This window comes from Macaca mulatta, chromosome 20, assembly GCF_049350105.2.
Source record: "Macaca mulatta isolate MMU2019108-1 chromosome 20, T2T-MMU8v2.0, whole genome shotgun sequence".
NCBI classification, from domain to species: Eukaryota; Metazoa; Chordata; class Mammalia; order Primates; family Cercopithecidae; genus Macaca; species Macaca mulatta.
In genome coordinates, this window is record NC_133425.1 from 83,389,291 (window position 1) to 83,406,466 (window position 17,176).

General features: G+C 50.6%; 2 protein-coding genes across 51 annotated transcripts in view; both read left to right on the top strand.

Moving 5' to 3' along the window:
* BANP (BTG3 associated nuclear protein) overlaps nucleotides 1-17,176 on the top strand; it is a 129,035-nt gene that overhangs the window by 47,446 nt on the left and 64,413 nt on the right. For 33 of the 50 annotated variants that reach the window (XR_013412038.1, XR_013412042.1, XR_013412041.1 and 30 more), the window contains 2 exons: nucleotides 3,798-3,914; nucleotides 5,596-5,771. Coding sequence is in view for 45 of the 50 variants with exons in the window: in XM_077986673.1 (XP_077842799.1) it covers nucleotides 3,798-3,914; nucleotides 5,596-5,771 (293 nt within the window). In the remaining 5 variants the exon portion in view is untranslated. The remainder of the gene's footprint in view (nucleotides 1-3,797; nucleotides 3,915-5,595; nucleotides 5,772-17,176) is intronic. The other 17 variants (XM_077986670.1, XM_077986679.1, XM_077986654.1 and 14 more) reach the window with 1 other exon arrangement.
* Nucleotides 1-17,176, top strand: part of LOC144338171 (uncharacterized) — a 73,384-nt gene that overhangs the window by 42,386 nt on the left and 13,822 nt on the right. The gene's annotated exons all lie outside the window — the stretch shown is intronic.

A 17,176-nucleotide genomic window follows, 5' to 3' on the forward strand; every position in this document is an offset into this window, starting at 1 on the left:
CAGTGTTTTCATGGTAAAGTGGGTAAAATAGCCAGGATGGCTGGGAGCGAGACATGTACACGAAGTACTCAGTACTCCTTGAGCTCAGCAGAATGAAGACTGTTACTTCCTGGTGGGTCCCCGAGTGCCCACTCCGGGCTGGGTCTCATGGTGGCTGCCAGCTCCTGCCAGTCAGCCCTCAGACTTTAAGTCACCTTTAGTTTAGCACCTCCTGGTGGAATTCAGAACTGACCCTGCACAGTGGATGGGAACATTCTAGGCTGCCTTTTGGCATCCTGCTTGGTGGGTTCTGCTCTGGGTCGGGATTCTCAGTCTTTGCTTTCAGCATGCAGAGCAGCAGCATGTGAGCCAGCGGATCAAGAGGCATTTTACTCAAATGGGAGGCTCACTCTTGAATTCCTCCGTGTCCCGAACAGTCTTCAGCCATGTCCTGTGCATTCTCCTAGGGACTTTGGGAGACACCACTGGATGAGCAGAAGGACCCCGTACAGGGGAAGGCCACGTGGAAAACTAAAGCGTAGTGAGGAGATGGCAAAACAGATGAAAGGCTGAGGGCTGTGGGTCAGAGTGGTTTTGGTTAGGAATGTCAGCTCCTGTCACATATTGTATGTTGGCCTCAGACCTGATTTTGCCATTCACTGGCTGTGTGGCCTTGAGCAGGTTAATAGCTTCTCTGCGTGGGCTGCTGTCTGTGCTGTGAAGATGCTGCAGGGCCCGTCTCATGAGGCTCAGTGACCTGCTTCTCAGTTTCTTGACTATCCTTACAGACACATTTCAATGCACACACATATGTGTCTGTACTTACCTGTGTTTTTTGTTGCTTAGTATTGTTGTGGCACTTTTTCCACATCAGTCCTTAGATAGGGACTTCATTCTTCTTACTGTTCCATAATTTTAAAAAAATGTATTCTTTTGTGCAATTTGAGGTTGATTTAAATTGCATTAGTTGAAAGCATGTAGTTTCTGGCGTTTTTTAAACATTAAAATAAATTACTTTTACAGCACATTATAATATTGATCATTAAAAACACAACTGGTTTATTGTTTTTTTTTAAATTTTCCATTATAATGTAAATATCATGATGCATTTTGAACGTCTCTCCAGTAAGCTTTTGGCAGTCGAATGTTCTATCACTTTCTGGTCTTTGAACTTTGCTTTCCGTTTCATTTCCCTCACAGAATTTCATCCTGTTAGCATGGCTGTCGCGTGCCTGGGCAACAGAAACAGGGATGTAAATCGAAGCTGAAAAAGTTTGTGTTCCTAACCATAAGGCCTTAAGGGCTTAAAAAAAAACCCCTTTTGGATTGAATTCCTACTACAGTGGTTGAACAAAACAGCGTGACTGTGTCACCCACTTAGAACTAATTCTTGATAATAAAATACTGGGAATATATTTTTGAGTAGTTAGATGGGGCTTTTTGGTTAATTATTGTATCGATGGATGATTGATTATGTTTGACTGCTTAGATGAGAGAGGATTCTACGTTGGTTCTGCTGTTTTTGGTTTTTGTAGCTCTAGGGTACTGGGAAACTCGGGTCACACCAGTAATATGTGGGAGAGGAAGGAGTCCTCAGCTTCCTTGAGTTATGTGCCAGGGGTCTCAGTGGTCCGTCCTCAGAAACTGTTTTTGATGATCTCCATCTGTTTTGTTGAAAGCAAAGGATTGCAACCCAGCTGACTTACCGAGGGCTTTGTAGTCAGCCGGCGAGGCGCTGGTTTTGTCACCACCATGCCAGTGTTCAGGTGGCCTGTGCTGGCTCCTGGGGTCTGCGCCCTAGGTGGATGGTGCGTCCAGTGTGCTCAGAGCAGAGGTGGTTTTTAGGTGGGAAAAGGGCTTTGTGGAAGGGAACACACACATCGAGATGCTCGCTCACGGAGAGTCCTCTTTAGGAAACAGGACGTTCTGGAAGGTGGGGATCTGGAGACTGTGTTGCTGAGAGCTGTCTGTATCCACGAGCCCCCCAGAAAGCTGTGGGGCACCCGAGGGGCACATTATTCCAGCTGGGAGCTGGTTGCCTTAGAACATGATTTCCTTCACCTTAATAAGGATCTTCAAGGGAAAAAAGGTATATTTGGTCAAATGACCTTGCCAGATGGTGGCCTGAATACATTTTACTCTGTTAAACTTTCTTCTCAGACCGTTAATGTGCCAGTGGCCACTGTGAAGAGTCATTAGGGGACTGCTGGCCACTCAGCAGCACCGTCCTTCTTCAGTTGCTCATGGGGAGAGAGAGAGAATGAATGTGTGTGTGGACATGCTGTGAGCCTAGGATCCGGAGACACCAGCCTTCCCACATGCTGTGAGCCTGGGGTCCCAGGGCACCAGCCTTCTCACATGCTGTGAGCCTAGGATCCCGGGACACCAGCCTTCCCACATGCTGTGAGCCTAGGGTCCCGGGACACCAGCCTTCCCACATGCTGTGAGCCTAGGATCCCGGGACACCAGCCTTCCCACATGCTGTGAGCCTAGAATCCCGGGGCACCAGTGTTCCATAGCCTCCACTTGGGGAACATACCAAGCTCGTGCAAGCCAGGTAACCTCTCCAGTTCCACATCTCTGAGGAGCATAGGACTGTTGCAGCCTGTAGGTGACTGTGGTGGCCAAGCCAGCAGCCACCTGGGCTGCTTTTCATACCCGATCTGTAGGTCATTTATCAGGTTTTGTTGTGTTAACTTTAGGTGTCACCAATAACAAGTAGAGGAATTTTAAAAATAGTATTTTTGAATTAAATGCAGTTGATTATGCCTTTATTTTAGGAAGAAAACCTTGTGGTCCCGTGATTTACTCGGGCATGGCATGGCGCTGTGCTCGCACTCAATGTGGGGACAGTTACAGGGACGCTAGGCTGGATTTTCCTGTGGGCACATCACAGAAAGGCAGAGGCTTCCCAAGCTGGTTTTTGGAGAGTGAAGTTCAAGAACGGTGTTTTATCCTCAGGTGATAACCACTTTGTATTTCAAGTGCTAGTTCCTTCTCTCCCCACCCTTCCACAACAAAGTGTACCTTAGATATCCCTTGTGACCAGAAAGTGCTAAGGCTTAAAAACGCACAATTGAAATCTGTGGGTGAGTCTGCACTTTGAGATGAAGCTGTGTTAGCTGCCGCCTGTCTGAACACACTAGTGCTTCCTCCAGGGTGGCACCAGGTTTGGTGGTTTCTGGGCCGTGGTTTGTTCTTTGGTAGAATTGTTTCCTTCAAAGCAGAACCCTGAGCCCTGTGGTTGTGGCTCACACATGTTCCTGCACAACCTGGAGGCAGCACGTGTGTCCTTCCATCCCAATCCACTGTGATGTTTGCCCCTTTCTTTCTAGGGCGCTACCGTTTTGGACGATACCAACACTTACATGGTTACGAACGTTAGATCTGTACCATAGGAATTAGTTGGGATGGAGTGACTGAAAATGTCAAGCCGGTTTTCGTGCAAGTGTGTCACCCCAGAAGCTTTATTAACTGGGTGTGATAACAGCTGGTGTGGTCGCAGTCTGTTCTGTGTCACACACTCAGCATCCTCATCCCGGCTGTCCTGAGCCTATCCAGTTGTGCAGACAGAACACCAACAATTAGGAAAGTTACACTGTTAAAAACCCCATCTCCAGTTTATTCTTCCTTAGCGTTTGGGGCTCCTCCCCGCTCAGGACGGGTCCCTGGGAGTGGACTGTGTTGAATGACTCTTAGGCCTCCCCCTCACTGCGGGTCCCTGGGAGTGGACTGTGTTGAATGACTCTTATGTGCTCTTACCATGAATGTTGTTGTTTTAAGGCCTTCTTTTTCTTTGTGATTCTTTTGTTCCCTAGCGTCGTCCCCCAGACTACAGTAATACTCAACAATGATCGGCAGAACGCCATTGTAGCCAAGATGGAAGACCCCTTGAGCAACAGGGCACCGGATTCCCTGGAAAATGTCATTAGCAAGTCAGTAGCACGGCACCAACCCCACCTTTCCCTGCCACTGTGAGGAGTCCCGTGAGAATAAGTCAACGTCCCCAAGCCAGGGCACAGTCCAGCACGCACTTCATCTCTGTGGTCACAGGGTTGAGCTTGGCAGGCACCGCCCCAGCTCTCTGAGGTCGGGGAGGGCAGGCTGGGTGATGCTGAGTGCTGAGTCCAGCCACACCAGGGGGCAGCTGCCGCCGGGGACTTCCGTGTCTCGTGCTGGCTGGGGTTGTGGAGGGGGCTGGCTCTGTCTCCTCACAGCAGTCAGTGAAAGCATTCATCCTCCCACCTAGCTCAGTGGTCCTCACGTCTGTCTGTCTGTGCAGAGCGTGTCAGGCAAACAGACACCCTCTCCCACGATTGCTAAGTGGTGCAGGCATGTTGAGTTTATGACTTTTTTCTTATGCCTTTTTCTCTTGAGACATTTTGAACGGAACTTGGGTCAGAGGTGGGAGTGGACAGAAGACGCCATCCCTGCCCTGTGTGAGGGGAAGGCTGTGCAGTGGCCTCTGGCTGGCATCCGGGCCCTGCTCTCCCCAGGAGTGCCCCTTAGGGCTGCGTGAACCCCTGAGGATGCTCTTGCTTTTTCTTTCCCATCTGTGTCTTCACAAAGTTCTATTTGCTTTTTCTCTCAGTCTCCTTTGTGGATTGCTCCTCCTCCAGCTTCGTCCCCTTTCCGTATTGTCTTAGCTCAGTTCTCCAGGGCTGCAGCTGTGGTCACGAGGGTCTGATACGTGGGGTGAAGGGAGAGGAGTTGGTGATGGGTGATGAGGAGGTGCCAGGGTCAGCTGTGCCTCGGGGGCTTTGCGCTGAGGTCAACCAGGCAGATAGCCAGTGTTGAGATCAGGTTCAGCATGGACAGCGCTCTGGAGAACCCAGGCCAGAAAGCGCAGAGTGCAGCCTCCTCTGGGTGCGGCCAGTGTTTTCAGCACCCCTTTTTTTTGACTTTGCAAATAGAGAAATTGTGGTCCTTTCTCTTCTGGTGCGTAGCAGTCCACGGTAGGGGATGTTGAAAGGGTCATTAAAAAAGGGAAGTAGTAAGTCTCTAAATCATCTTTTTTTTGAGCACTTGTGGAGCTGGCCTCGCCCTGCTTTGCTAGCGGTGTTCTGTCTTTCCACATCAGCAGCCCTTGGGATGATGGCAGCTCCGATGGGATCTCAGTGGGTTTTTTAAGCCCCTTCAGGGTTTTTTTGCCTGTGGGCATACTTGGGAGTGCTGCTTGCTTTGCAGAGGCGGAGCCATCTCCAGCACGCCCAGCAGCATGGATCGAATTGACCCAGGCCTCTGGGCACAGTCTTCTGATTTAGTCTTTCCTTTAACCTTGCCTGAAAAAAGACTCCTACCAGCATTCTATAGGTTGACTGCTGAACTCAGAAGGCAGCATACTAGGCCTGAGTCCCAGTGAGTTATGATTTTACTTCTTTTGTGATACAAATATTTTCTTTAAATGGTTAAGTTTTATTTTATACAGTTTCGTTTAGCCCCGGGCCATTTTCTCCTATGGAGTTGCTATTAATCTTGGTAGAGAGAGCGGTCTGGGAAGGCTGTGTGATCCACTGGTCCATGCAGAGTTAGATCTTGTGATAAGGAAAGCACTGGCCTTTGCGTGCTGCTTGTGGCTCTTACCACACTGGGTTGGTGTGTTTTTTTCCCGTTCAGCGCTGTGCCTGGGCGTCGGCAGAACACCATTGTGGTGAAGGTGCCGGGCCAAGAAGACAGCCACCATGAAGACGGGGAGAGCGGCTCGGAGGCCAGCGACTCAGTGTCCAGCTGCGGACAGGCGGGCAGCCAGAGCATTGGGAGCAACGTCACCCTCATCACCCTGAACTCAGAAGGTGCGTCCCAGGCGTCTTCTTTCCTTGGCCAGAGCAGCAGGAGGATTTTTGTTTGTTTGTTTTGCTTTTTAGAAATTAATTTAGTTGTTTTTTAAAAAAGTGATACAGTGGCCGGGTGCGGTGGCTCACGCCTGTAATCTCAGCACTTTGGGAGGCCGAGGCAGGTGGATCACCTGAAGTTGGGAGTTCAAGACCAGCCTGACCAACATGGAGAAACCCTGTCTCTACTGAAAATACAAAATTAACCAGGCGTGGTGGCAGGTGCCTGTAATCCCAGCTACTTGGGAGGCTGAGGCAGGAGAATCATTTGAACCTGGGAAGTGGAGGTTGCGGTGAGCTGAGATCGTGCCATTGCACTCCAGCCTGGGCAATACAGCAAAACTCTGTCTCCAAAAAAAAAAAAAAAAAGTGATACAGTATAGGACAAGCGCAGTGGCTCACGCCTGTAATCCCAGCACTTTGGGAGACTGAGGCAAGTAGATCATGAGGTCAGGAGTTCAAGACCAGCCTGGCCAAGATGGTGAAACCCCATCTCTACTAAAACTACAAAAATTAGTCAGGCATGGTGACAGGTGCCTGTGATCCCAGCTACTTGGGAGGCTGAGGTGGGAGAATTGCTTAAACCCGGGTAGCAGAGGTTACAGTGAGCTGAGATGGCACCACTGCACTCCAGCCTGGGTGACAGAGACTCTGTCTCAAAAAAAAAAAAAAATAGTAATACAGTATAAAAATGAAGAATAAAGGGAAAATAACTTGTGATTCCACCATTCTGAGATCTCTAAACCTTTTGTGGTTTTTTTTTTGTGCACATTTCATAAGATTTTATAACTCACTTCTTTCCCCTACACGGTAGAAATCTTTCCATGTTAGTGCAGATGGACAGAGTCGCTTTTAGCCAGTTTTGCTTATTTCATCAGGTCTGGATGCTTTCCAGGGATGGCTCCCTGTAAGCTTTCATTATTGAAACTAGCATTGGCCTGCTGTCTTTTCATGTCTCTTGGATCCGTGTCTGGACATGGGCTCTCAGAGGCAGATTGCTGGGCTAGAGGATGCAGAGGCAGGACACAGCTTCCACGGGGTCCGTGATGCACTGCCCGTTTCCTCTGAGATCTAGAAGGATGTGACCCTCTTTGTCCTACTTGGACTCCTAGCGGGGGCTTCTCTCCTGCAGGGCTCTGAGGCGCCCTCCCGCCTGGCCCTCGGCCTGCCCAGTGTGCCTTTCAGAGCCCTCTTCCCCGGAGAGCCTCTGTGTGCCCTTCATCCGTAAGTGACCAGATGACTGTCAGTTACTATAGTAAGGAGAAAAGAAAGAACCAAACAGACTTAGCTTTGTGCGTGGAGTTGTAAAGCATGTGTTTTCCTTACTTACTAGGAAGATCTCCAGTTTTTTCTGCTTCTGCGTCTGAGTTGTTGATTTTTCCTAGCAACTCGATGTTGATTTGTCTACTGAACAAAGGTTTTCCTGTTAGGAAGACTCATTACCTTATCTGAAACATTGAAAACAATGTTTTCCACAAAAATTGACTTTTACCTAATACAGATTGCTAGGATTCAGATGGCAGAATGGCGGGAAGAGAGAGAGGTTGAGTTGATCTTTTTTTTTTTTCCAGTTAAGATCTAATTTATATACCATAAAGTTGACCGTTTTAAAGCATACGTCTCTGGTTTTTAGTACATTCACAAGGTTGTACAGTCATCACTTCAGACTAATTCTAGAGTATTTTTTATTACCCCCAGAAGAAGCCCTGTGTCCATCAACAGTCACTTTCCGTTCTCCCAGCCTCCAGTCCCGGCACCCAACTCATCTCCGTCCTTGTGGATGTACCTGTTGTGGACCTTGACTCTAAATGGAATCCTGTAGCGTCACCCACATTGTAGCTTTTGCCCCAGCATTTGTTCCTTTTCATGGCTGCGTGATATGCCGAGGTACGGATGGCCCACATTCTGTTGATCCATCATCAATTGATGGACATCTGGGTTGTTTGCACTTTTTGACTGGTGTCAGGAATGGTGCTGTTGTCAGGAATGCTGCTGTGAACATTGATGTGCAGGTTTTTGTGTATGTAGGAATTGATATGCAGGTTTTTGTGTATGTAGGAATTGCAGGGTCAGGGCAATGGAGTTTTTCACACATTGAATTTGAGGAACGGAGGGGTGCTCCTGATTTCATTTTCATGGAAATTGAAAATCACATTGCAGTAACGACAGACTAATTGTTGTAATTAATTATTTTTCGATGTGGGTTTTGTGTAAATCCCCACATAGATCTGGCCACCCCTTTCAGGCCTGATGTTTGTTTGATTTAAACTGTGTTAGCTGAGGCAAAAAAAACAAAACAAAACTTGGTAGTTCTGGGGAGTCCAGGGTCATAAAAACAAAAACATCTAAATGAACTTATGAGAAGGTATCAAATTTGGAGCCTGCTTAATATTAATCTGTATCTATAAGGAAAAATACAAATTTTCTTTGTGTCTGAGTTTTTAAGTTCTTTTGATGTTTTGTGTAAGACATTTTTCTTTAGCAAAGGCTCTGAGCAGACTTCATAGCCGTTTTTGCCACTGATTGTCCTCATCAAACATAATTTTGTTGTACAACACAGGTTGTTAGGATTGGGGTGAATTGCAGAACTTTTTCTCATCTTCAACTTGACTTTGTTTTGAAGGGAAGGTCATCATCCCGAGCCATTCTGTTTTCTCATCCCATTAGGAGGAAACGTTTCTTGTAATAAATCTCTTTCAGTGACTCTGTCCTTGGGAATGTCTATCCCAGTGGGGTCGGTGTTATGAAAATATCTGCTTGAGCTGCCTTATTTGGCATAGTGGCTTGGTGAAAATGACACCCAGAGGAAGTCATCTTTAAATGATTGCTGTCTGTGTAAATGTTGGAAAAATAGCCAATCCATTAATGTCTCTGATGTCAGATTTACTCTCAACCCGTAGTGGTGTCATCTCTTCAGCATTTCCATGGGGGTGCGAATGTGCTGAGAATGGGGCCAGCAGCTTCCTGCCTGTGCCCCTCTGCCCCAGAGCACCTGGGCAGGCGGTGAATCAGTGAGTTTCTACGAGGGAAAGCATTAGGAATATGAGAAGTGCTAAAGGGGGGTGCGCTTGTCTTTCTGTTTAGTTGTTTTAGGCTCTGATAAGAGACAGGAGCCGCAGGAGACAGATTGTTCTTAGCTTCTCGTTTAAGTATTTAAGTGCCTTAAGTCTTAGAGAACCACAGATTTCAAAATAGTTATTTCTTAAGAATTCCAAATGGCTTGTGTGAATTGACATGCTGTTTTATATCAAATTTGGAGTCAGTTTATTATACTGCAAAGATACCATGTCATTTTATTCTAGTTTTTTTCACTTAGGTAATTCCGTTTGTCATGACAGACACTCCACTGGAATAAGAAGGACGGTAACTCCCAGCTATTGAAAGCAGGGAACAGTAGACTGTGTCTCATTGGAATAAGAAGGACGGTAGCTCCTGACTGTTGAAAGCAGAGAACAGTAGACTGTGTCTCATTGGAATAAGGACGGTAGCTCCTGACTGTTGAAAGCAGGGAACGGTAGACTGTGTCTCATTGGAATAAGAAGGACGGTAGCTCCTGACTATTGAAAACAGGGAACAATAGACTGTGTCTCATTAGAATAAGAAGGACGGTAGCTCCTGACTGTTGAAAGCAGGGAACGGTAGACTGTGTCTTCGTTCTTGTGCTTGCCTTTTGTCAGTAGTTTTGGTCTTAGTGTGCTCATAGCTTTGTTTTGTACTTGAAAGTGTGTGGGGCCCCATCGTTCAATGACTAAGCTGCCGGCTGAGTTAGAGAAACAAGTTGAGCTAAAATGGACCTAGAGTGGGATCTGTTTGTCCATTAAGGGAATTAGTTAGGTTCTTAATCAAGAGTTTAAATTCCTGCTGTGTATGCATTTGCTAATTCCTACAAAATCCTACACGTAAAATGTTAGGTACTTAATTTCAGTGGGGAAGGATTGTCATTGAATTCTAGTTGAATTATTGCCAGGAGTTGGTCCCATGGACATCCCAGTTAGTAGAATGACTTACATGGTAGCCCTTGGTGATGCTGGCGAAGGCAGGTGAGGCACAGCTGGGCGAGTTGGGCAGCTGTGAGAGCTGTCAGCTGCGGCCGTCCTTCAGCTGCTGTTGGCACGCCATGCTGTGTGGTCAGATTCCCAGACCTCGCTGTCCACGGAACATCAGCCATGCACGTGGAAATAAGAACATGTAGCCACGCTGTGCTGTGCAGATTCCCAGACCTCAGTCCACGAATGTCAGCCATGCGCGTGGAAAAGAGAATGTGTAGCTGCGTAGCCACGCTGTGCTGTGTGGTCAGATTCCCAGACCTTGCAGTCCGTGGGATGCCATCCGTGCACATGGAAAGAAGAACATTTAGCTACAAACATTCCTCAAACATTTATTTACAGAATTCATCTTCTGTCGTTTTAACATAAGTGCTGGATGTGTGAGGTAGCAGGGAAACACTTTTTCATGGCAGTCCTGAGGTGATTGCTAATAAGAATAGGGCTGCAGAGAGATGAGTGACCACAGTAAAACCAAGGGAAGCAGGAGACAGCAGCGTGAGAACAGTCGTGGCTCTGAGTGCCACAGAGCGGCCAGAAGGGCAGTCTGGGGAAGTGAGTGGGGTTGATGGTGTCTCAGCAGCTTGGGTTGAGTTTCTGGATGCACAGCCTGTGTCCCAGGATGGAGGTGTCGGGAGCAGTCTTGACCCATGACTGTGCTGGTGCCGAGCAGTCAGCAGTTCACCCAGACTCCTCCCCACCACCTCCTCCACCCGGAAAGACTCCTTCCCATCCCTGCCCTGTGAGACCAGACGCTTGGAGAGCAAACTTCTCAGGCGCTAGAGGCGCTCAGCTCTCCAGAGCTCGGGCGCCGACTGGTGCTGGACTCGGGTTCTCTGCGTGACCCAGAGGCGCAGGATCCTTTTAACTCAGGGTTAAATTATTTTTCACTTTAAGAGATGTTTAAGCGTTATAGGCAAAATCTTTACAACAGAATTATTGATGGAAAACAGCCCACTCAAAGAAAACCAAAGCAAAATAAAAGCAGCCCACACCAAAAAAGCATTTTGAAAGAAAATGGTGCAGTGTTCCATTTCTACACTGAAGTCTCTGTCATGTGTAGTTTGTGGAATGTCGGTGTTACCGATGTCTAAAATTCTCAAATACGATGTCACATAATCATAAAGTTCCTGATTTTAGAGCGAGGCCACCATATCAGGAGCCCACCTGGTTTTCATAGCTGTCCTCCAGGCATGTGGACTTCTTGCTGATCAGGACACCTCCTCTCTTCACCTCCCCTCCCCTTTTAATCTTTCTGCTCCCCTTTTCCCATCCCAAGTATTCATTCAGCATCCACTAGTACCTGATGGGAATGGAGGTTCTTTTGAAGCATCCGTATGTGACATCGTAGACATCTAGCCAGTAGATGGCCAGAGTTGGCGTGTTTGGGACAAATGTGGCCTTACCTTTATGGGGTGTCCCTATCCCCCAGGATCCTGGCATACCCCAACACATTGTATTTTCTCGTGGGGCAAATAATGATGAGGAGCCCAACAGATAAAATGTCTCATGAGTTCCACATAGAATTCTTATTCTCCACCTTGAATAGGAGAGATGAATTATTGACAGTTACAGTTAATCATGTCCTGGCTCCGGAAGCATTTTGAGCTGTGATGTGTGTAACCATGCAGCCTGGGCTGCCTTTAGGTTTGAATTCTACGTGGGTTTGCTCTGTGTTATCCATTGTTGGAACCATTATGCAGAGTTGCTTTTGAAATTCATAAACAGCTTGAGTAAGCCTTTGCAAAAGCCAGTTGAAAATTAATTTTTGACAGGGATGGCATATCTAACATGAATCTGTTCTCTGAAGACTTACCTGGAGATGGTGAGGCTGACCTTGAGCTGAATTGTGGAGTTGGTTGTGTTGTGGAAATTAACACCACGCTCTAAGGCTTTGAACAACCCTGCAGTCCAGTGACTCGTAAAGGATGGCCTTCTGATTTGTTCACTGTCCTGCCGGAGACGGAAATCCGGCATTTGTCACCTCTGTGACTACAGGGGACTAACGTGCGGAATCCCAGGGACAGGAATACTGAGCCGTCGCCTGAAAAATGACCATGGAACTGTACTTCCCAGGGTGTTTGTGTGAAGTTAGGGCTTCGGTCTTGGACAACACACAGACTGACATTTATCGGAATTGTTTCATCTGCTCTTGGGAAGTCAGCATTCAAGTGAAAGTAGGAGAGAGAGGGATCTTAAGAAGACTATTTCAATTATTGGTTAATTCCTTTCTGTAGACTGACTAAGAAAAAAGGATAAATTAATGACTATTCACTGATCTGACAGTACAGATTCCAGGCCGGGATTTTTAAATCATTGTTTTGTTTCCCTTTTTACCCCCAGTAGGGAATTCTGAATATATAAAAGTCCAGTAATCCAGCAGATTATATCAGGAAGCAGATATGAGACAGTGCCTTCCATGTCAGTGCAGAAAAGGCCTCATTTAAACTCTGAGTCTTTGAGGATCGGCAGCTTTCTAGGAAGAGACACTGGAAATGTGTGAATCACTGGTCATTAGCAGGCAGGGGCTTCTCATGGCCTAGAGCGTTTGCCTCCTTTCCCAGTCTGCCTCTCACTTGGCCTGCGACCTCTATCAGGGTCATTCATTTCTGCAGACGTCTGAGCACTTCTCCCGTGAGATGGATCGTGGACTGGCTCAGCTGCTGGAGTTACTGTGAGGACTGAGGAAATGAGGCCTCTGAAGTGGTGGAGGTGTGGATTCAGGAGCCTGCCTGACAGGACGGGCCATCCCTCAGTGCGGTGGGACGTGGGCCTGCCCCCTGCCTAGTCCTTAGACCGCTGCCCGCACCTGTCAGAGCTCAGCGGGCCTGTGTGCTCTCCTGTGCGGGAGGTGGGAAGCCTGCCTGGAGTGGTGTCCATCATGGTCTCTCTCTACACACGGGGCCCTCCTCGCACAGGTCAGAACCCGCTTGCCTCAGAACCTCCTTGCTAAACAGGGCCCACCCCACAGCCTCTGATGGGTGGGGCCTGAGAATGAGCGTTTTCAGCAAGTTCCCCGTCACTGCTGATGCTGCTGGTCTGAGAACATGCCTGAAAATCTCTAGCACTTAGAGGAGTGCAGTGGGAGTGATGTTGTCAATAGGAAATCCGTGGACACAGGTGTGGATGGGAACCAGTAGACGGGTGGGTCAGCACTGATAATGTGGCTTTGCCGAGCAGGAAGCACAGGGCGTGGACCTGTGAGCCGCCAACACAGAGAGGCCGGCACAAGCTGGGTCCTGCTGGACGCTCGAGGCGGGAGATTCCTGGGAGGACAGGCCAGGTGGCCTTTGGGTAACTCTGGTGGAGGCAGAGTCTAGAGTCAGAGTCTCCTGCAGTGCTGAAAAAAGGCCAGGAAGAAGTGTTGAGGCCTGGATGAGGCCAGTGGTTGTGGAGGGAGGGCTCGTTGTGACCTGTGGTGCAGGAGGAGCCACCCAGAGCTGGGGCAGCTCCTTCTGGGATGGAGGGCGCAGCCGTCCTTGGGTGCACTGGGTCTGGACGTTTGCACACCAGCCCTCGGTGGGGCCTGAGCCTGCGAGAGGATGAGCTCAGCGGCTGCCCCGACATTGCCTTGAGGTGGGAGCCTGGGGAGGACGGAGGTGGCAGGTGGCAGCCCCCCCAGGAGCCGACTGTCCCCCTAAGTCAGGGAGATTCTTGGTCTGGGCATGGAGAGCCCACGTCATCCCTCCTGGAGGGTCTCAGTGACACTTTGACATGATTTCGACTCACTGCTTGAAAAACAACTCTGAACTCTTGTCCAGTGTTTACTTTAAAAATATTATCTCACCACAGAGAGCTCAGCTGAGTGTGTTTCACACTGTCAGCTCCTGAGAGAGGCTTCAGAATCTTTAGCAGCTTGGTGGCTACAGCTGAGAGCCCCTGCCCACCGTCCCCACACCGTCCTCGCACTGGCCCTGCATGGCCCACGTCCTGGTGTGGGTGGGTGATGGTCGGGGAGGCCGATGGCATGGGATGCTGCTGCCCTTCCTGCTGCCTGCCTCGGGTCCTGTGTTTGGGATCTCCAGGTCCTAAGTCCAGAGATGCTTGGTGTCGCTGGAGACCACCCTCATCTACCCAGAGTTCCCGTTAAATGAACCTCAGTGCTAGGAACGCTGGGAGGTTTAAAGACAGTGGGTCTCATTGTGAGCCCTACTGACCCCAGGTCCTCGGCTGTTCTTGGATTACTGAGCAGCCCTGTAATCAGCTACCTGTCCCCTCTGCCTGTGCCCTCTGCCTGTGCCCTCTGCCCGTGCCCCCTCAGCTCGTGCCCTCTGCCCGTCCCCTCTGCCCGTGCTCCCTCTGCCCGTGCCTCCTCAGCTCGTGCCCTCTGCCCGTCCCCTCTGCCCATGCTCCCTCTGCCCGTGCCTCCTCAGCTCGTGCCCTCTGCCCTTCCCCTCTGCCCATGCTCCCTCTGCCCATCCCCTCTCCGTGCTCCCTCTGCCCATGCCCTCTGCCCGTGCCTCCTCAGCTTATGCCCTCTGCCTGTGCCCCCTCAGCTCATGCCCTCTGCCCATCCCCTCTGCCTATCCCTCTGCCAGTCCCCTTTGCCCGTGCCAGTTCAGCTTGGACCACGCTGCTCGCTGCCTGGGTGACTGGGCCCTGCTTGGTTCTCCACCCTTCCCTGTCTCTCCGCTGCCCTACGAGCAGGGACGTAGCTCCAGCCACGCTGGTTCTCTTACCTTCCTAGAGCACGTGGCCTCTCCTGGCCCAGGCCGGTGCTGCTCCCCACTCTGGAATGTTCTCTGGAGTTCTTACCCTGGGTGGTTCCTTCCCCCTTCCCTGCTTGGGGTCACCCGTTCTCATCTGAGATCAGCTGTACCCCTGCCTGTCTCCCCGTTCGCTTGCAGGCCACTGTCCCTGGCACTTGGGAGTCAGGAGGAGCAGGGCTGAGGTCTCGCGCTCCAGGAGCTACCGGGTGGCTGCTGTGCAGGGACTCAGGTACTCAGGTGCTCCTCTGGTGCCTCAACGGCTTTCACTCCTTTCGTGCTCCTTTACCTGGGGCTCTGTACTGGCGCTGCCAGGAGGCCTGGCTGGCCTGGGCTGGGAGCCCATGTTGAACAGCATCTATGTGGGATCGAGGCTGATTCCCGCAGCCCCGGTTCACGCTGGATGGCATCTGAGGGTGTCGCCCTGGCTTGAGCCCAGCCCGGGTGCAGGAGTCAGGGAGACCGGGCAGTGGGACAGTTCCCGTTCGCCAACTGGGCCTGCGCGGCCTCTGCTTCCCAGCCACCAGGGGCCACAAGCAAATCTCTGCCCCTTGCCCAGGCCCCAAGGCAGAACATTTAAAAAAATCCTCCCTTCACAAGGACAGACACAGGGAAGGATTCAGCCCCTTAGGTTAGATCTGACCAGGAAATCTGTGGCTGGTCTAAGGTCAGCACGAGCGGGGAGCTGTGTCTGGGGCCTCCTGTCCGTGTGGGAGAAGCACGTGGCGCTGGGAAATGCGTGGTGCAGGCGCCAGTGCTCCAGAGCTGCCTCGGCTGCGGTCCTCCCACATCTTGGGTTTCCTCTGCAGATTCCCATTTAAATAATCAGTCCTATGGAGTCCATGACCATCTCTAGCCATGGTGTGAGCGGCGTGTGGCTTCGGATCTCAGAGACTGGACCACTGCTGCCTTGGCTCACAGGCCCCCTCTGTGCCGCCCTTCTCCTCCCCATGGCTTCCTGACTGGACTGCTGCTGGCCAGGGCTGCACTGCTGTGTTCAGTGGCATTGGCCTGTGACCCTGAGCATGGGCTTAGATGCCGAACTTTAGACCCAGTGCCAGGCACTTGGGTGTCCCATAAGGATTTGTAGATAAAGTCATAAAATACCCGGAGGTTGGATTCTCTTAGCTTTCTAACTGTGGCCTCTAGACAGCCCCTGCCATGAGACTCCATCCATTAGTCTTGAGGTCACATGTTTCCATTTCGTTCCTCATATACAGGTGGAATGTAATAGTGGCTGACTGATGGATGTTCTGAAAAAATGCACGTCTGAGCATATGTTCCTAGCAGCATCCCTGTACTTCCGAACCACCTCTGAGCATCGATGCTTCTTACTCATCTCTGTCCTGAATTCCAAAAATTAGAGCTGTTTTCTATCCTTAGCTACAGCCGAGAGCCCAGCCACACTGCCCTGCCCGTGACAGTGTGTGTTTGTGAGGACAGGGTGACCAGCCCTGCTCTGATATTTCATGGAAATCTTATGTTTCAGGGAATGGGAAAGGCTGCCTGTGGAGGGAACTGTGCACACTAGGAGCATCCGGCAGCCACCGGCTTCTTGGCTGTGCTCTGGGCTTCCTGGCCCGGTAGGCAGGGCTGGCTGCCCTTGTAGGAGCTGGAAAGTCAATTTTGGAACATTTCAGAATAAAGCTCACAGACGTTCTGAGGCAGCGATGCCCAGGGTGGCATGACCGTAGCCGGCCCTGGGCCTCGGAGACTCCGGCATAGCGTGGGGTCCCTCCTAGGTCCCGGCCCCTCATGGGAGGTATTCAGGTCTCCACCCTTCCACAGGGGAGGATGTGCCGGGGGTGGGGAGACTCTTGCAGCCTCACTTTGCTTCAGCTTCAGGGTCGGAAGAGATATTTGGGAAGCTGCTGAGCTTCCAAGCAGGAGTGCGCGCTTTCCCGTTTGTGATCCTGTGTAGAGCTTTCTTCTGTCACACGGGGAGGCTTTGAACAGGGAGTTTGACAAGCCACCAAGCCTTTCACATACTGTACTTGGTCAACCTGAGGACAACTCGGAGACGCCGTTACACAGAGAAGGAGTCTGTGGTTCAGAGAAGACCAGTGACTTATGAAGGGTCAGCTAGGAAGCTGAGAGCCCATGCTTGGGAGGGAGGGAGGCAGAGAGGTATAGAGGGGCTGGCGGGTGTCACTGCCTGGGCAGCCAGGTGGGAAGTCCCACTCCATCGCCACAGGAGTGTGCTTTGCAGGCAAGCTCAGGCCACTCCAGGTGCCTGGCCACCCTGTCTCCTCCGTGCGGAGCGTGGGCCTGTCCACGGGTCCTTGCTGTGGCCTCGCTGACAGTGGAGAACATGGCGCGTTCCCACACCTGAATGCGCTGGTCTGGGTGACTGCACTTTAACTGCCCTGAGAATGCTGGCGTCCGGGGCATGCTGTGACTTACACTCTGTGCAGAGGCAAGGACTGGCATCGTGTGCACGGGGGCGAGGCAGGCCGGCTGCTGACACTGGAGTCCCTCACCTCTGCATCTTTCTTGGTGTGAGTGGCTGGCCAGTGGGAGAGCATGGCTGGCAGTGAGGCGTGAGGGGCCCCAGGGAAGGTTCCAAACGCTCTGCAGGTGGCTGGGGCAGGTACCACCTGTGTGCGAGGATATCGGT